This window comes from Carassius gibelio, chromosome B9 (assembly GCF_023724105.1).
Source record: "Carassius gibelio isolate Cgi1373 ecotype wild population from Czech Republic chromosome B9, carGib1.2-hapl.c, whole genome shotgun sequence".
NCBI lineage: Eukaryota > Metazoa > Chordata > Actinopteri > Cypriniformes > Cyprinidae > Carassius > Carassius gibelio.
The window spans coordinates 1011702-1029441 of NC_068404.1; the positions used below are offsets into that span (position 1 = coordinate 1011702).

Sequence of the window (17740 nt, forward strand, 5' to 3'; positions counted from 1 at the left end):
TTCCATATTTTGTGACATTAATGTAACTATAATGTCAAAATATGTTAGAACTAAGCCTAGCCTAACACGCAACAACAAGCCACATTATTAATCATTTTATGTTTTATGGCATAATGCACACATATTTAAATGTAATCTAAAGATTCCAAGTAAATATCCTACTTTTTGTATGATTTCTAGCTTTTCATGTCGCATTTTAAAAAGAAATTAACATTTTTTTTTTTGGTGTGAGTCAAAGTAAACTGCAATTTGAATAAAGTCTCATGAACATGCAGCCTTGTACAAATTGATATGTATGCTTGTACAGTGGACCAATGGCCAAGGTCAGGATTTTTCATTCAAAAACTTTCATTAGCCTGTAGATCAAAATGAAAGCCCCTTGATACAATATAAGGAAAATGTATAGTTTTAATGTTTTTTTTCATAATGTCTGTTTAATAACCATAACATGCAGTAAGAGCTTTTGTGTAAATTATTATTATTTTTGGATGCATTAGGCTGCAGCCTTTATGACAAAATTCATATCTCAAATTTTGAAATTAACTTTCTAAAAATACATTTTAGATTAATTTTCTAATTACTTTTAAGGATGCTATAATGTTATATTATAAAGTTATTTTTGTTTTATTTCGTTATTTGATCTCTGTTTATAAAACAAAATATAGTTCCAGTCAGTTTACAAACTGTCCCTTCGCACTATCTGGCTTTAGTTTCATGAATGACTTTAGCATGTGACTGACTTGCAGTTAACGCATTAGGCATTTTGGTTGGCCACCTACAGTAGCAGATCTAGTACGCCAAGAATAAATACATTTACATTCATATTTGTCCATTTAGCAGACGCTTTTATCCAAAGTGTCTTAAAATTAAGAAATACAATTACTGATTCATCATAAAGAGGCAAATAAACGCAGGAAGTGCTTGTAATGCAGAATTTTAGGCATTGTTCAGATTAGTACAAACTAGTCAGAGAGATCAAGTAAAGAGAAAGCAAAGTTTTTTAATACATTATCATAATTTTTATTATTATGGTAGTCAAGTCAAGTCACCTTTATTTATATAGCGCTTTAAACAAAATACATTGCGTCAAAGCAACTTAACAACATTCATTGTGAGAACAGTGTGTCAATAATGCAAAATGATAGTTAAAAGCAGTTCATCATTGAATTCAGTGATGTCCTCTTTGTTCAGTTTAAATAGTGTCTGTGCATTTATTTGCAATCAAGTCAACGATATCGCTGTAAATGAAGTGACCCCAACTAAGCAAGCCAGAGGCGACAGCGGCAAGGAACCGAAACTCCATCGGTGACAGAATGGAGAAAAAAACCTTGGGAGAAACCAGGCTCAGTTGGGGGTCAGTTCTCCTCTGACCAGACGAAACCAGTAGTTCAATTCCAGGCTGCAGCAAAGTCAGATTGTGCAGAAGAATCATCTGTTTCCTGTGGTCTTGTCCTGGTGCTCCTCTGAGACAAGGTCTTTACAGGGGATATGTATCTGGGGCTCTAGTTGTCCTGGTCTCTGCTGTCTTTCAGGGCTGTAGAGGTCCTTTCTAGGTGCTGATCCACCATCTGGTCTGGATACGTACTGGATCCGGGCGACTGCAGTGACCCTCTGATCTGGACACAGACTGGATCTGGTGGCTACGGTGACCTCGGAATAAGAGAGAAACAGACTAATATTAGCGTAGATGCCATTCTTCTAATGAGCAAGTACATAAGGTGTTATGGGAAGGGTTCACGGTTCCGGTTTACCTAATTAATGCAGCCTAAAAATCCCTTAACGGATTTGGATATTAAAAGCATATTAGTATGTTATGTGTATGCCAGGTTAAAGAGATGGGTCTTTAATCTAGATTTAAACTGCAAGAGTGTGTCTGCCTCCCAAATGTTAGGTAGGTTATTCCAGAGTTTAGGCACCAATTAGGAAAAGGATCTGCCGCCCGCAGTTGATTTTGATATTCTAGGTATTATCAAATTGCCTGAGTTTTGAGAACATAGCGGACGTAGAGGAGTATATGTAACGACAGATAAAAGAGGAGGAAGCAATTGCAGGCAATCAGATGTAGTTTATTGATAAAGAGTGTCCAGAGTGTTGGCAATGGCAAGGAAGGTCTACGGTGGCGTGAGAAGAGCGGGATTGTGAAGTCAGCGGTGCAGGTGAAGGTGGTCAATGGTTGGAACCAGGAACAGACCGGAACACTGACACGCGGACGACAACACGAATCCAAACCAGCACACAAACACGGAGGACGGTAATCCAGCTAGTGCATGGAGACATAAGAGAGGATCTGACAACAGAGAGAGAGCGAGGTGAGTATAAGTAGCAGAGGTATGATGACGATCAGCTGGAGCGAGACAATCAACACCCAGGTGATGACAATCAACTAAACGAGCACATGGAGACAACGTAAGTACAAAAACAATAACAAAACATGACACAGAGGAAACACTGGATTTCCTACCGTGACAGTACCCTCTCCCCTAGGACGTCACCTGACGTTCCCAGCCTGCTTTACCTGTAGATTGTAATCATCTATAAGGTGGTGATCCAATATGTCCCGAGCAGGAACCCAGCTCCTCTCCTCCGGACCGTAACCTTCCCAATCCACCAAGTACTGAAAACCGCGTCCCCTCCGTCTAGAGTCCAGAATACGATTAACCAAATAGGTGGTTTCCCCATTAACGAGACGAGGCGGGGGGGGAACCGGAGCAGGCGGATTAAGACGGGAAGAAATCACCGATTTAATTTTGGAGACGTGGAACACGGGATGAATCCTCCTGTACGCCGGAGGAAGGCTAAGACGCACGGTTACCGGATTAATAATCTTGGTAATAGAAAACGGGCCAATAAATTTGGGAGCAAGTTTGTTAGAAACGGACCGCATAGGAATATTCTGGGTAGAAAGCCACACTCTTTGACCGACGACGTAACGGGGAGGCTTCGACCGGTGGCGATCGGCCTTAGCCTTGGTGCGCGACCTAGCCTGGAGCAGAGCTCTGCGAGCTCTGGTCCAGGTGCGGTGACACCTCTGGACTAATGCGTGTGCGGAGGGGACCGAAACCTCGGATTCCGTACTGACAAAATTAGGTGGTTGGTACCCTAAACTACACTTAAATGGAGACATGCCCGTAGATGACACTGGCAAAGAATTGTGTGCGTACTCCACAACTGAGAGTTGCTGACACCAGGACGAAGGATTATTGGAAACCAAACATCGCAAAACCCTCTCGACATCCTGATTGGCTCGTTCGGTTTGACCATTGCTCTGGGGATGGAACCCGGAAGAAAGACTAACAGTCGCTCCTAACAATTTACAAAATTCTCGCCAAAATTTGGACACAAATTGGGGACCCCTGTCAGAAACCACGTCTGTCGGGAGGCCATGTATGCGGAAGACGTGGTCAATGACAGCTACCGCTGTTTCCTTGGCTGAAGGTAATTTGGGCAAGGGAATAAAATGAGTCGCCTTCGAGAACCGGTCCACTACGGTTAAAATCACCGTATTGCCTTTAGAGGGCGGGAGGGCGGTGATAAAATCTAGCGAAATGTGGGACCAGGGTCTTGAAGGGACAGACAGCGGTAAGAGTAACCCATCTGGAGGTCGATTGGAAGTCTTACCAATAGCGCAAACTGAACAAGCCAAGACGAAATCGTGGACGTCACGAGCCATACCAGGCCACCAAAATCGTTGCTTGACCAGAAATCTAGTTCTACTAACCCCTGGGTGACAAGCAACACTGGAACAATGACCCCACTGGAGAACGTCTGACCGTAACCTCACCGGCACAAACAATCGGTTCGGTGGGCAACGAGCCGGGGGCGTTACCCCTTCTAAGGCGGTCAACACCTTCGATTCGACCTCCCACCTGAGCGCGGAGATAATGATGGTCCCCGGTAAAATGGGCTCGGGAGTAGCAGTACGATCGGAACGCTCAAAAAGACGGGATAAAGCATCGGGTTTGATGTTTTTGGAACCCGGCCGGTAAGAAAGTGTAAAATCGAAACGACCGAAAAACAATGCCCACCGAGCCTGCCTGGAGTTAAGTCTTTTGGCGGTTCTAATGTATTCGAGATTCTTATGGTCCGTCCATACAATGAAAGGTACACCCGACCCCTCAAGCCAGTGACGCCATTCTTCCAGTGCAAGTTTGACTGCCAACAACTCTCGATTGCCAATGTCATAATTAACTTCTGCAGGAGATAAACGGTGAGAATAATACGCGCACGGATGCACCTTTCCGTCTGAGGATGCGCGTTGGGATAACACTGCTCCTACCCCCACCTCTGACGCGTCGACCTCAACTATGAATTGACGTGAGCGATCAGGGGTGACGAGAATGGGAGCTGAAACAAAGCAGCTTTTCAGTTTGGCAAACGCAGCCTCAGCTGCGTCTGACCACCTGAACGTCAAACTAGGGGAGGTCAAGGCGGTCAGAGGAGCGGCTAGTTGGCTGAAATTGCGAATGAAACGCCGGTAAAAATTGGCGAACCCCAGAAATCTCTGCAGGGCCTTGCGAGACTCTGGGGATGGCCAATTTACCACAGCCTTAACCTTCTCAGGATCCATGCGAACACCCTCAGTCGAAATGATGTGTCCTAGAAAAGAAACAGACTGTGCATGAAAAACGCATTTCTCCGCCTTGACAAACAATCCATTCTCTAGCAACCGCAGAAGCACTCGTCGTACGTGTTGCACGTGTTCCTGGAGAGACGAAGAAAAAATCAATATGTCATCCAGGTAAACATATATGAACAGATCGACCATGTCTCGCAACACGTCATTAACGAGTGCTTGAAAGACTGCCGGCGAGTTGGTTAGCCCGAACGGCATAACGCAGTACTCAAAATGGCCTCTAGGGGTGTTAAAGGCAGTCTTCCACTCATCCCCCTCCCTGATGCGGACCAAATGATAAGCATTACGTAAGTCCAATTTAGTGAAAATGGACGCTCCCTGCAACCTCTCAAAAGCTGAAGACATAAGCGGCAAAGGATAGGTATTCTTTACCGTTATGTTGTTCAGCCCTCGGTAGTCAATGCAAGGTCGCAAGGATCCGTCCTTCTTTCCCACAAAAAAGAACCCCGCCCCCGCTGGAGAAGAGGAAGGGCGGATAAACCCCGTTGCTAAAGAACTGGATATATATTTCTCCATGGCCGCCGTCTCTGGAACAGACAAAGAATATAACTTGCCCTTAGGCGGAGAAGTACCTGGCAATAACTCTATCGCACAGTCATAGGGACGATGAGGAGGAAGAGAATCAGCACGAGACTTACTGAACACCTCCTTCAGGTCGTGGTACTCCGCGGGCACGCTAGCCAAATCCACTGCTTCCCCCTGAAACACAGACTCAGAAACATTAACACCAGCAGACAAAAGACAAGACAAATGACATTCCTCGCTCCAGCTAACCACAGATCCAAGGCGCCAATTGATGCTGGGGTTGTGTTTCTGAAGCCAGGTGTGACCGAGAACGATGGGGGATTGAGGTGAGTCCGTAATGTAAAATGATATCTCCTCAGTATGATTGCCAGATGTGGTGAGGGAAACAGGTAAGGTGGTCTGAGTGATGACTGGTAGTCTGTGTCCATTGAGAGCAAAGGGTGCAATGGGGTGTTTGAGGGAGGTGAGAGGAATGTTAAGCTTACTAGCGAACTGGAAGTCCATGAAATTACCCTCTGCCCCAGAATCCAACAAGGCGTGATGCTCGAGTGCGTGGGTGGACCACCGTAGACTCACCGGAAGGAGTGTCGATGTAGATGAGGTCTTTCTGGCAGAGATCCCACCCGATAGTAGCCTCCGTCTTACTATCGGGCTTGGTCTTTTACCGGACAACGCTGGATGTGATGTTCTTGACTGCCGCAGTATAAACATAGTCCCAGGGATCTCCGCCTGATCCTCTCCTCCCGGGAGAGCCGAGCTCGCCCCACCTGCATGGGTTCAGGATCTCCCGGTGGGCTGACCGCAACATCTGAGCACTGATACTGAGCCTCCGGTCTGTTCGCGAGAACTGCTCTCCCCCTCCGTCTGGTGGCTTGATCGAGTCGATTCTCCACTCTGATGGTTAGGTCAATCAGACTGTTGAGAGAAGTGGGGAGCTCGACGGCGCGGATCTCCTGTTGGATGCGGTCAGCCAACCCATGCAGGAAGTGATCCCACTGCGCCTCCTCGTTCCACTTACACTCCGCCGCCAGGGTGCGGAACTCAATCGAATAATCGGAAACGGACCTTTCCCCCTGACGTAGGTCCGTGAGAAGCCAAGCCGCTTCCCTCCCGGCGGCGGATCGGTCGAAGACCCGTCTCATCTCTTCCGAAAGTGCGTGGAACGAGGCACAGCAGCTGTCTTGGTTCTCCCACACCGCCGTCCCCCAGAGGGCAGCCCTTCCCGTAAGTAGAGATAAGACGAATGCCACCTTCATTTCCTCGGTGTAGAACGTGCGGGGCTGCAGGGCGAAGTGCAGAGAACAATGAGACAGAAATGATCGACAGAACTCTGGCTCACCCGCATATTTCTCCGGGATGGGGAGGCGTGGTTCGGGCTGGGAAATCCCCCCGGAGACGATCGGCGGTGTGGGTGGCGTGGGAGGCGCAGCGGGTGACGATTGTTGTTGTTGTTGCGTCTGGAGAACGAGCTCGGACACCTTCGTCACCATTGCTTGGAAGGCTCGACCCATCTCATCTATCGCCTTGTCTTGGCGATCCATACGACCCACAGCTCGTTGCAGAAATTCTTCGAGATGAGATGGGGAGCGATCGCCTGCTGCTTCCATGATGGTCAGATCCTACTGTAACGACAGATAAAAGAGGAGGAAGCAATTGCAGGCAATCAGATGTAGTTTATTGATAAAGAGTGTCCAGAGTGTTGGCAATGGCAAGGAAGGTCTACGGTGGCGTGAGAAGAGCGGGATTGTGAAGTCAGCGGTGCAGGTGAAGGTGGTCAATGGTTGGAACCAGGAACAGACCGGAACACTGACACGCGGACGACAACACGAATCCAAACCAGCACACAAACACGGAGGACGGTAATCCAGCTAGTGCATGGAGACATAAGAGAGGATCTGACAACAGAGAGAGAGCGAGGTGAGTATAAGTAGCAGAGGTATGATGACGATCAGCTGGAGCGAGACAATCAACACCCAGGTGATGACAATCAACTAAACGAGCACATGGAGACAACGTAAGTACAAAAACAATAACAAAACATGACACAGAGGAAACACTGGATTTCCTACCGTGACAGTATAATGTAAAAGGAGCTCATTCAAATACTGAGGTGCTAAACCATTTTGGACTAGCTGTAGTATGTTTACGAAGCGTGTAGAACAACCACCCAATAAAGCATTACAATAATCTAACCTTGAGGTCATAAATGCATGGATTAACATTTCTGCATTTGACATTGAGAGCATAGGCCGTAATTTAGATATATTTTTGAGATGGAAAAATGCAGTTTTACAAATGCTAGAAATGTGGCGTTCTAAGGAAAGATTGAGATCAAATAGCACACCTAGGTTCCTAACTGATGACGAAGACTTTTTCAAACTGGTGTGTTTCACCGGGCCGCGAAGAAATATAGAGCTGAGTATCATCAGCATAACAGTGAAAGCTAACACCATGTTTCCTGATGATATCTCCCAAGGGTAACATATAAAGCGTGAAGAGTAGCGGCCCTAGTACTGAGCCTTGAGGTACTCCACACTACACTTCTGATCGATATGATACTTCTTCATTCACTGCTACGAACTGATGGCGGTCATATAAGTACGATTTAAACCATGCTAATTCACTTCCATAATGCCAACAAAGTGTTCAAGTCAATGCAAAAGAATGTTGTGGTCAATTGTGTCAAACGCAGCACTAAGATCCAATAAAACTAATAGAGATACACCCACGATCAGATGATAAGAGCAGATCATTTGTAACTCTAAGGAGAGCAGTCTCAGTACTATGATACGCTCTAAATCCTGACTGGAAATCCTCACATATACCATTTTTCTCTAAGAAGGAATATAATTGTGAGGATACCACCTTTTCTAGTATCTTGGACAGAAAAGGGAGATTCAAGATTGGTCTATATTTAACTAGTTCTTTGGGGTCAAGTTGTGTTTTTTTTTTATGAGAGGCTTAATAACAGCCAGTTGGAAGGTTTTGGGGACATATCCTAATGACAATGAGGAATTAATAATAGTCAGAAGAGGATTTATGACGTCTGGAAGAACCTCTTTTAGGAGCTAAGATGGTATAGGGATCTAACATGTTGTTGGTTTAGATGATTTAACAAGTTTATACAATTCTTCATCTCCTATAGTAATGAATGAGTGGAACTGTTCCTCAGTGGGTCTATAGTGCACTGTCTGATGCGATACTGTAGCTGACGGCTGAATGGTTGCAATTTTATCTCTGATAGTATCGATTTTAGAAGTAAAGTAGTTCATAAAGTAATTACTGCTGTGGTGTTGGGAAATGTCAACAATTGTTGAGGCTTTATTTTTCGTTAATTTAGCCACTGTATTGAATAAATACCTGGGGTTATGTTTGTTTTCTTCTAAAAGAGAAGAAAAGTAATTGGATCTAGCAGTTTTTAATGCTTTTCTGTAGGATAGGTTACTTTCCTGCCAAGCAATACGAAATACCTCTAGTTTTTGTTTTCCTGCTAAAAACAATTTATAGAGTTATGTTTTTATATATAATACAGTAATAATACATAATAACATTATATAATACAACAAAATGATTCTGATTAGTTTAACTCATTATGCTGTTTCACTGGGCACCGTAATATGTAATGTAAGGTATGTTGTTTAACCAATGGCTTTCTTTTTTAACTGCCATATCTAGACCTGACCTCCTGAGATCAGAGATCATTCTCCCCAAGATGGACACTGGTGTGCTGCAGGTGACCGTCCCTCCATGTGCAAACCGAGGACCTACCTCACCTAGCCGCGCCCGCAGGGTAAAAACTCGTCACCGGAGGAGCGGCAAAGGAAGCAGTGGGGATCTGTCAGGGCCCAAGCACCCTTCTGCCCCTGCTAGCCGAGAAAGAGAGCCCCCGCTGCCCAACACACCGACACCCGCACCGCCCCTCACTGAGACGGCTTCAGGGGCTGTGATGAGGGAGGGCCAGCTGGAGCCACCCCCACTGAAGCTTTCCTCGTCGAGCCCAGATCTGCTCAGCTCCACCCGCCGTGCTGAAGACGGAGTCATTGGAGCTGCCCCGACCGAAACCCTCGGCGGAGAGACCAGTGCTGGAGCTGAAGCGGGGGCCGGCCTGGACGAGACTCCGCCCAGAAGTGACACAGCAAGTGAGGACGCCGCTTCACTGCCGTTCTCCAGCAGCCCAGATTCACCCTGCTGTGGCCGAAGTGGAGCGGTGGGCAGAACTCATGTAGGAGAGGAGAGAGAAGAGGGAACCGGGACGGTGCGATTACCCAGAGGATCAAGCGGCAGTCATCTGACTCCATCAGCCATACTGTATCGAGCTGCTATCACACGCAAACAGGTATGCTTCTCTCTATTCCCCAGTTTTCATTTTCATTCTGGGAACCAACTGATTATAGTCTTATTAAAATAAAGGTGACTTGATTCGGCAAGAGAAGGTGCATTGCTTAGATCTCATGACTGGTCACCATTGCTTTTAAGTTTTTCAATTTTTTTTTGTTTTCTATCACTTCTCAATTAATATGACCTCCTTTAATTTAAAGGTCCCCTGAAGTGCCTTGAAACAGACAGCATTATTCTATATGGTGACATAATTTCGACTGAAACAGGAAGAGAGAGTGGGACATATCTAGCAGCCACGCCCCCTTTGTAAAATAGCCAATAGCGTTTTGTTTATATCTGCTCAGACCAGAGACGTTGAGCCCAGTAAAGCCACATTTGACAGCTACAATCTAATAGATTACCCCCTTAATTCAATATGAAACTCTTAGTTACTCTGTAGTTGTAAAAGTTTTTAATAAATGCTGACTCGCACATATGATGTGCTCCTTGTGATCCCATCTCTTGACCTTTAGGTAAGGCTGGATCAGTCTGTGTGCACTTCTGCAGTTCACATGAAACAACGTGAAACCAGACCTCATATGCACCAATCAAAAGCTTATTTACACAGTCTGAATCGGTCCCTATTACTTACATTGTGCACTACGAGCCATTCACTGAACACTGTGAACAAGTGAACGATCTCAGCCGCAGGCAAGCAAAACACTGAGAAAGCACTACAATCCTGACGAGGCACAGCAACAGAGCAGAGGCCAGGACAGATGCCATTTTCCTGGACACGTCCTGGCCAGGATTTCTATATTGGCAAAAATATCCATTGTTTTGGCTTTGTTTGCAATGCTCAGACCAATCGTTGCATTACAGAGAGAGCTCTAGAGAACAGACGACCGCTTGTACTTTTGAATCGCTCTCACGGTACTTTGATGTCATACACTGTTCTGTATGCTCAGTGCTGCTTCAAATCTAACACTAATATGCACATGTATTTGCATCGCTTTGACCGTTCTCTGCAAATCCCACCTTCTCACGCACCACGATTGGTCGATTGCGTACAATGCCTGCATGTTATTGGTCAAACGATCATTACTTTCATTAAGTATGAAAACAGGAAACCAAAGCCAAAGCCTGGATATTTTAGGCAATATAGAAATCCTGGTCAGGACATTTCCTGGGAAAATGGCACATTTGGTCAGCCTAGGTATGTGGAGCATTCACAGCTTATATGGAAGGAACGCCACTGCTATATTATAGTGTTCATAAACACAGCTCAAAGGCTCTTTACCAGAGGTCCTCCCTTACAAAACTTAACATCTACCCCAGTTTTGTAACTGATAAGAGTATAAAATATTTTAGTACAAGCATTTCAGTAAAACAGAATATATGCAATATGTCAAACCATTAACCCTGTGGCAACAGTTGAAAATCAATTTATAAATCTGCAGACTTGGCAACCCTATTTTTAAGAATATGATATGCAAGGTTAATTAGACCAGTCTAATGTTAGACCGATCTAAAAATGAGCAGACCTACTGTAAACCGTTGATTCAGTTGATATTCAGGTTTATTTTAGTTGAGTCAAACCAGTCAGTTTATGTTACCACATGAAGCACATCACATGATCAAACATTTAGTAGTTTTAAAGGAGAGCCCATTATAGAATGCATTTGGGACATTTATTTAGGAGTAATACATTTATCACACTGCAGGTTTGTTGCAAAAACAAAGAAAAAAAACAGCAAAAATCTAAATGCAAAAGATAGCAATAAGTTTGTTGTTTTTTCAGTGCTGTTTTGGGCCTTAACCACTGAGCATGTCTGAATGAATTGTGTTGAATTCCACTAGCGACGTGGCGTTTCCTCCGAAGAAGAAGAGGGCGAGGTGGACAGTGAGGTGGACTTACCAAGGAGACGGTAAGAATGGTAGTTAAAGGTAGTTATGAGTTGCCTCATTTTTTTATAGAACCCATAATAAAATAAGGCCCTGTTTTCACCCACTGGGTGAGCATTGTATGCCTGGTCATAGCACACATGCTAAGGTGCTCAGTTATGGAATCTTGTTAGATCAGTGTCTCCCAACCCAGTTCCTCTAGGACAGTATACCGGGAAGCAAAACGTACCTGGACGACCTACTACTTGCACATTCAATGGACACTTTACTCTCCCATGAAGACACAGGAGCCACTTTATTTTACAGTCTGGTTCCACATACACATACTAAGTATTTATTATAGTGATTGCCAGTGGGTAAGAAACCTAGTTATGGGTAATAACTTGGTACTAAACCTGATTCTACTGCCAATACTTACCACCCATGTGGTTACCTTACACAACCATTACTTTCTAATGTTTTTGACAATTTTGATTTTAATATTCCTTAGTTTCATGGTTTGTATGTTCTGTAATGTTAATTTTGCAGAAGGCCGACCAGTATAACCAAGTGCCAATCAGTATCCACTTTCAGCTCAGAGAACCTGTCCGTTTCCGAGGGAGAGGAGGGCCACACCACTGACCACTCTCACAGCGGCACGCCGGACGTGGTCAGCACCAACACTGACGAGCGACTGGATGATCGCAGCGATGACCTCATCTCCCAGGGGTCTGAGATCCCTGTTGATATAACAGACCCTACCCTGTCTGAAAGAGAGGCCGCTGCCTTGGAACAGGAGAGGGCCAACTTTGACCTGGAACAAAATATCCTGGAGGTACCAGTACATATTCAAAACAAATGTTGCAAGGTTTTTCATACCTGGCTCTGGAGGTCCACTGTCCTGCAGAAATTAACTGGAGCAAACACACCTGAACAAGCAATTTGCAGACAGACTCTGTGTAGGTCGTACCTCCAGGACCAGACTCTAGAAGCCTGCCTTCTATTTGAAGTAACTGTTAATGACTGTGTTCGTTTAGGCAATCTTAAGAGCTTCATATATATAACATGTCAAAGAGTTTGATCACACTCTTTGTCCTGTTCCCAGACTCGCGCATTGTGTGAGGACTCAGACTGTGACAGTGCTGAACTCGACCAATCAGGGAGCGGAGAGCCGAGTCGTCCCCCGAGCGCAGGAGGCTGGGGCCAGGGTCCTCAAAACTGAAATGCACACACACACACACACACACACACACACACCAGCACACACTTTCACTTTTAGTTGCACCAAAGCAAAACGAACACAGATTTTCGTGGAACACGTATGCGCACACATCCTCTGAGAAACGCAACGGTGCACTACACAAAACGACTAGCCACCTTAAGAACAAATATTCAGACACTGGTCATAACAACTTTGGGATCGTAAACTGCCTCATGACCAGGATGTAGCCACGGAAAATATAGCAAGACAAGTTTAGCGGAAAGCTACTGCTAGAGATGAGGATTACAGGAACTACGTGAACAGATCAATGCAATTAAAAACTTCAGGGCATTCCCAATAAGCAGCAATGATGGTAACAATAGGTTTGTGCTGTTGAATTGCAGACAGACTTACTGGTGGGCCAGAATCGAGTCCATTCATGTGTCCAAGGCTTGTGGTTAGTTGTCGATGTAAATTCAAAGAGTCTAGATCGAATCTGTAGTGCTGGATGAAACTCCTGATCACAGGAATCTCTGTCCTCCAGCCTGGATAAAGTAGTTTTGTAACTGCGCCCCAGTAATCTGTTCAGACGTGACGTAAATTAAGTTTGTTGCTCTCACTTTGGGACTGACTTCATTACTATGTACAGATGCTTCCTTTCCAAAGCATTTACAAGGTGCATATACAAATGTGATTCTATTATGACTATAATGCCCTGAGTTTCTGTAAATATATATTTAGTAAACTAAATCCAAGAAAAAAAGTAAACTATTTGCTACCATAACAAAAACATAATAAAAACGGTCCAGTTTTTACTATTCTCCTGTGCTTGTGCCACCCTACTATGGCAGCTCAGATCAGTTTGGAGATCAGCAGGTGTGTAAATGTACAGATATATATAAATATATAGTCAGGTTGGCTTTGCTAGTGCAGGACTGTAAAACTCTTGGATGCAAGTATACACAACACACAGACTGAACGGCACATATAAATGTACAGTACATGATTTATGATATGGAAATAACTATTCCAACTGTCTGCTCTCCTCTTACCTCTCAGATTATCTTTCAGTACTTTTTCTTCCATAGGGACATGCAATATGTACATTTAAACCTAATCTGAAGAGAGCACTTTTATTTTCTTCACTGTAAAAATAAAGTAAAACGAATAAATAACAATTTATTGTATATGAATTTTAGCTTGCCAGCTGTAGGTCTGAGAAGGGTAAAGTCCCGAAGAACAAATGCATGATATACATTTTTATGTATTTTAATTTTTAAATCAATTGTTTTTATACATCTAAAGATATGTTTGCAACTTTTTTTTACCTTGAATGTGTAATAATGTTGTGTTGCTTGTAGGCACTTTACAGTAGGATGTTTATATACATGGACATGTTCACTTTCTCATCTTGCACTGAAAATGTATTTATGATAATGATGGTTAAATAGATGCAAATCTCCAGTTTCAAGGTTATGTATGTTAAGAAAACCATTTAAAACTTTTTTGAAGATGATAACCTGAACCACATTTTTTTTCTTCTGATGATGATGTTAAAAATCTTCTGGGATGTGTTTCCCAAAAGCATCATAATCTTAAGTAGGTCGTAGAACCATTGCCACCAATGGTCTCTATGATGAACTTAGCTTATAATGGTTTTGGGAAACGCAGCTCTGAACCATAAAAGTCATGTTTTTCTTGGACAACTGAACTTGGTCAAAATGCAGAAATACTGGCAGCTTTATTCTGACAAAAACAAAATCAAAGGTTTTAAAATTGTTTCCCTTTCAGTCGGTCACTCTCAACATCACGTTGAGACTTTGAGTGTAAACTAAATGAGCCAATGCACATTGGCATTGGATTATTGCATCCAGCTGCCATTGATCACAGCGTGAGTATAAGTAGGCAGCCGGTGCAGCGCATATTCAGCTTTTTGCTTCGGAGCCAAGTGGACTTCCTGCTTCGTTGGTGATACTACAGATGAGTACAGCACGCTCTTAGGACGCTCTCGTCCTGGAGGTACAGCACTTCAGCGACATTGATTCTTTTTGTGTTGAGTGGGTTGCACAAATCAGGCTGCACTACCCCCTGTTTGTGTTACAGACTGCCATTTTCCCTGTGCGCTTTAGCACAGTAAAAGAAGAGTTCTAGAAAGAGCATTCACCGGTGGAACGTGTTTTTAAAGATGGGTCTTTTCAAAGAGGCTCTTCCATTTGTGCATTTCTGGACTCGGTCATTTACCTGGTGCCGGGTGGTGGTCATGATCGCTGCTTCTCTTGTTTGGTCATTAAGCATGCTGAGGTAGCGTTGGTGGATGAGTCAGCTCCCATTGCGTTTAAATGACTGTCTCGGAGTTGTGGACCAGGTTCTGTTTCCTGCAAAGGGGTGGGGTACCCGTGACCCTGCCTAAATCTAGGCAGTACTTGGCACTGGCTGGACTGGTCTTATGGTGGCAGTGAGTAATTCCCCTCCCAGGAACCAACCTCCGAGGAGAGGCTTCCCAGTCCATCTCGTTGGCTCCATCAGACCATCAGACTAAGTTATGCAATTCAGTTTGCCCGGCACCCTCCCAAGTTCAGGGGCATCCACTTCACTTCAGTGAAGGCAGCAGAAGCCTCTGTCTTGTGTGCAGAGATCGCAGTCCTACTAGCAAAGGATGTGATAGAGCCGGTCCATTCATCCGATGGGGATTTACAGGCCTTACTTTATTGTGCCCAAGAAAGGTGGTGGGTTGAGACCAATCTTGGATCAGCACGTCTTGAACTGGGCCCTACACAAGCTTACATCATAGATGCTCAGGCAGAAGCGCATCTTCAGGTGCATCTGTCCCCATGATTGGTTTGTAGCAATTGACCTGAATGACACGTACTTCCATGCATTGAATCTTCTGCTCCACAGGCCATTCCTTTGTTTTGCATTCGAAGGACAGGTATATCAGTACAAGTTCCTGCCCTTTGGGCTGTCCCTGTCACCCCGTGTCTTCAGTAAAAAGTTGTTGAGTCAGCCCTTGTGAGAACAGGGCATTCCCATTCTCAACTAGGCTCATTCTAGCTCAACTGGCTCATTCGAGCTCAGGATCAGTTTTGAGAACACAGGGACTTGTCTTTTCACACCTCTGCCAGTTGGACCTTTGGGTAAGCTGGGAAAAGAGCAAACTCTCCCCGATGCAGAGGATCTCTTTTCTCAATATGTAGTTGGACTTGGTCAAACAGACAGAATGCCTTACACAGGAACATCCTCAGTTCGCTGTTGAACTGCTTGAATAGGTTCAAGAGCAGGATGGTGGTCCAACTGAAACAGTTTCAGAGTCTCCTGGGGCATATGGCAGCTGCAGGTAGGCGTGGCTACGTAGCACTTACCTTTACCCTGTGGTCAGACCCTGCATTTCTCTGGGCAGGAGTGCCCCTGGAACAGGTCTCCAGGCATGCTGTGGTACACACGGATGCCTCTATCACCAGCTAGGAGGCAAGGTTCGATGGGCTTGCAGTGTCAGGGGTTTGGATGGGCCCCCAACTGCACTGGCACATCAATTGCCTCAAGTTGCTGGGAGTGCGCCTTGCCTTGATCCATCTCAAAGGGAACTTATGAGGCAAGCATGTACTAGTTTGCACGGACAGCACTGCGACCATTGCATAAATCAACCAACAAGGTGGTCTATGCTGCTGTAGCATAGCATGTCGCAACTCACCCGCCACCTCCTCCTCTGGAGTCAGAAGCATCTGAGGGTTGGGAGGGACCATAGCTCTGTGGTGCCTGGGGCATAAGACGGAAGTGGGGGGGTGAAGCTGGATGAAGCTGTCCTTCAGTCTGCTGGTCACACAGTGATGCAGCTCATCAGAATGCTCTCGATGGTGCCTCTTTAAAAGGTGTACATGATGGGGGGCTGGGCTGTGGCTCGTCTCAGATTGTGGATTAAGTTGAGACGCTGTAGTGATTTCTTGGCCAGTCCTGCAGTGTTGTCGGTCCAGGAGAGATCCTTAGTGAAGAGAAAGGTTCATCAGCTTGGCTCATTAGTGGAAACCTTAATATGTGCTGCACCAGCTTCTTACTTATAATGCCACTGTGAGCTGGATGCAATAATCACACACCAATGTGCATTGGCTCATTTAATTTACACTCAAAGTAGATTCGTCTCTCTAAGCGAGATTCCAATTCGTCGGTCCTCCGATGTGACATATCCGTTATTCCCTTCTGGGATCAAGGGTTACAATACGTAACCGACGGGTTACATTTACATAGACAACAGTAATTGAACAATGAATAAGAAATTGCTATTTAAAAAATACATTCATGGTACATTTGGAAAAAACAGGCATGAAGTAATCGAGATGTACTTTAGTCACATTATTAAGTTGTGTAAACACCATAATCCATCATCCTACAGCAAACTAATTGATGAAATATTTTATGTTTGTGAACTTGTAAAAATAAAAACAAAAATAATTATTAAATTATAGCTAAACTATAAAAAGAGATGTGAATATATTGCTTTTCAGTATTATGTGGAATTTAGTGCTAATCTGGTTCTATGAACAAGAATAAGAATCAAACAGTTGTTTGTATTGTCTTGTGAGGAGAAAAAAAACAAACTGTTGCCCTCCATATAAATGTAGGTAATGCCAGACATGAAGCCCCCTAATATAAACAACTACAAGAGATGCATTAACACAGAAGTGCACATTTAAACCCTGAATGCCTTTAATGACGAAAATCTTCTCAGATTAGTAGCTATTGATTGATTTTGCAATATGACAGTTATAAGACAGTTTAGCATGTAAAACCTGCCATTCATGACTAGTAAAATAAATAAAGCTCCTACCTTCACAAGTTTGGAAAATAATTTTCAGGTTGCATTTAAAAGAACTGACTGCCTCAGACATTGGCCTGGATTTTTTCTCCTTAGCTACTGGATTAATTTATATAATATGTGAATTATGTGAAAGAAGCGTGGAAGGCAGAAGAACAATTATTGCACTGTAGTCAGGGGTGTAGAAAGGGGCCATGCAACACAAAATAATAAAAAAAAATTTAAAGATGCAGCTTGCAATATATATATATATATACATAGATTTCTAAAATTGCTTCTAAATGGTTAATGCATGCATTTTTTATATAATGTAATCAAAAAGGGGTGTATTACATTGAGAAGGAGGGAAAATGAAAGTATGTGTTTAAAAGAG

The 17740-nt window shown here is 44.1% G+C and overlaps 1 protein-coding gene across 3 annotated transcripts in view; it reads left to right on the top strand.

The window, feature by feature from the left end:
• The window catches only part of map3k12 (mitogen-activated protein kinase kinase kinase 12), a 71004-nt gene extending 53617 nt beyond the window's left edge, over positions 1-17387 (top strand). For 2 of the 3 annotated variants that reach the window (XM_052564595.1, XM_052564596.1), the window contains exons 11-14: positions 8834-9494; positions 11336-11403; positions 11909-12194; positions 12465-17387. In XM_052564595.1, the coding sequence (XP_052420555.1) occupies positions 8834-9494; positions 11336-11403; positions 11909-12194; positions 12465-12581 (1132 nt within the window). In that variant the 3' untranslated portion in view covers positions 12582-17387. The remainder of the gene's footprint in view (positions 1-8833; positions 9495-11335; positions 11404-11908; positions 12195-12464) is intronic. The other variant, XM_052564597.1, reaches the window with a different exon arrangement.
• The last annotated feature ends 353 nt before the right edge of the window (positions 17388-17740 follow it).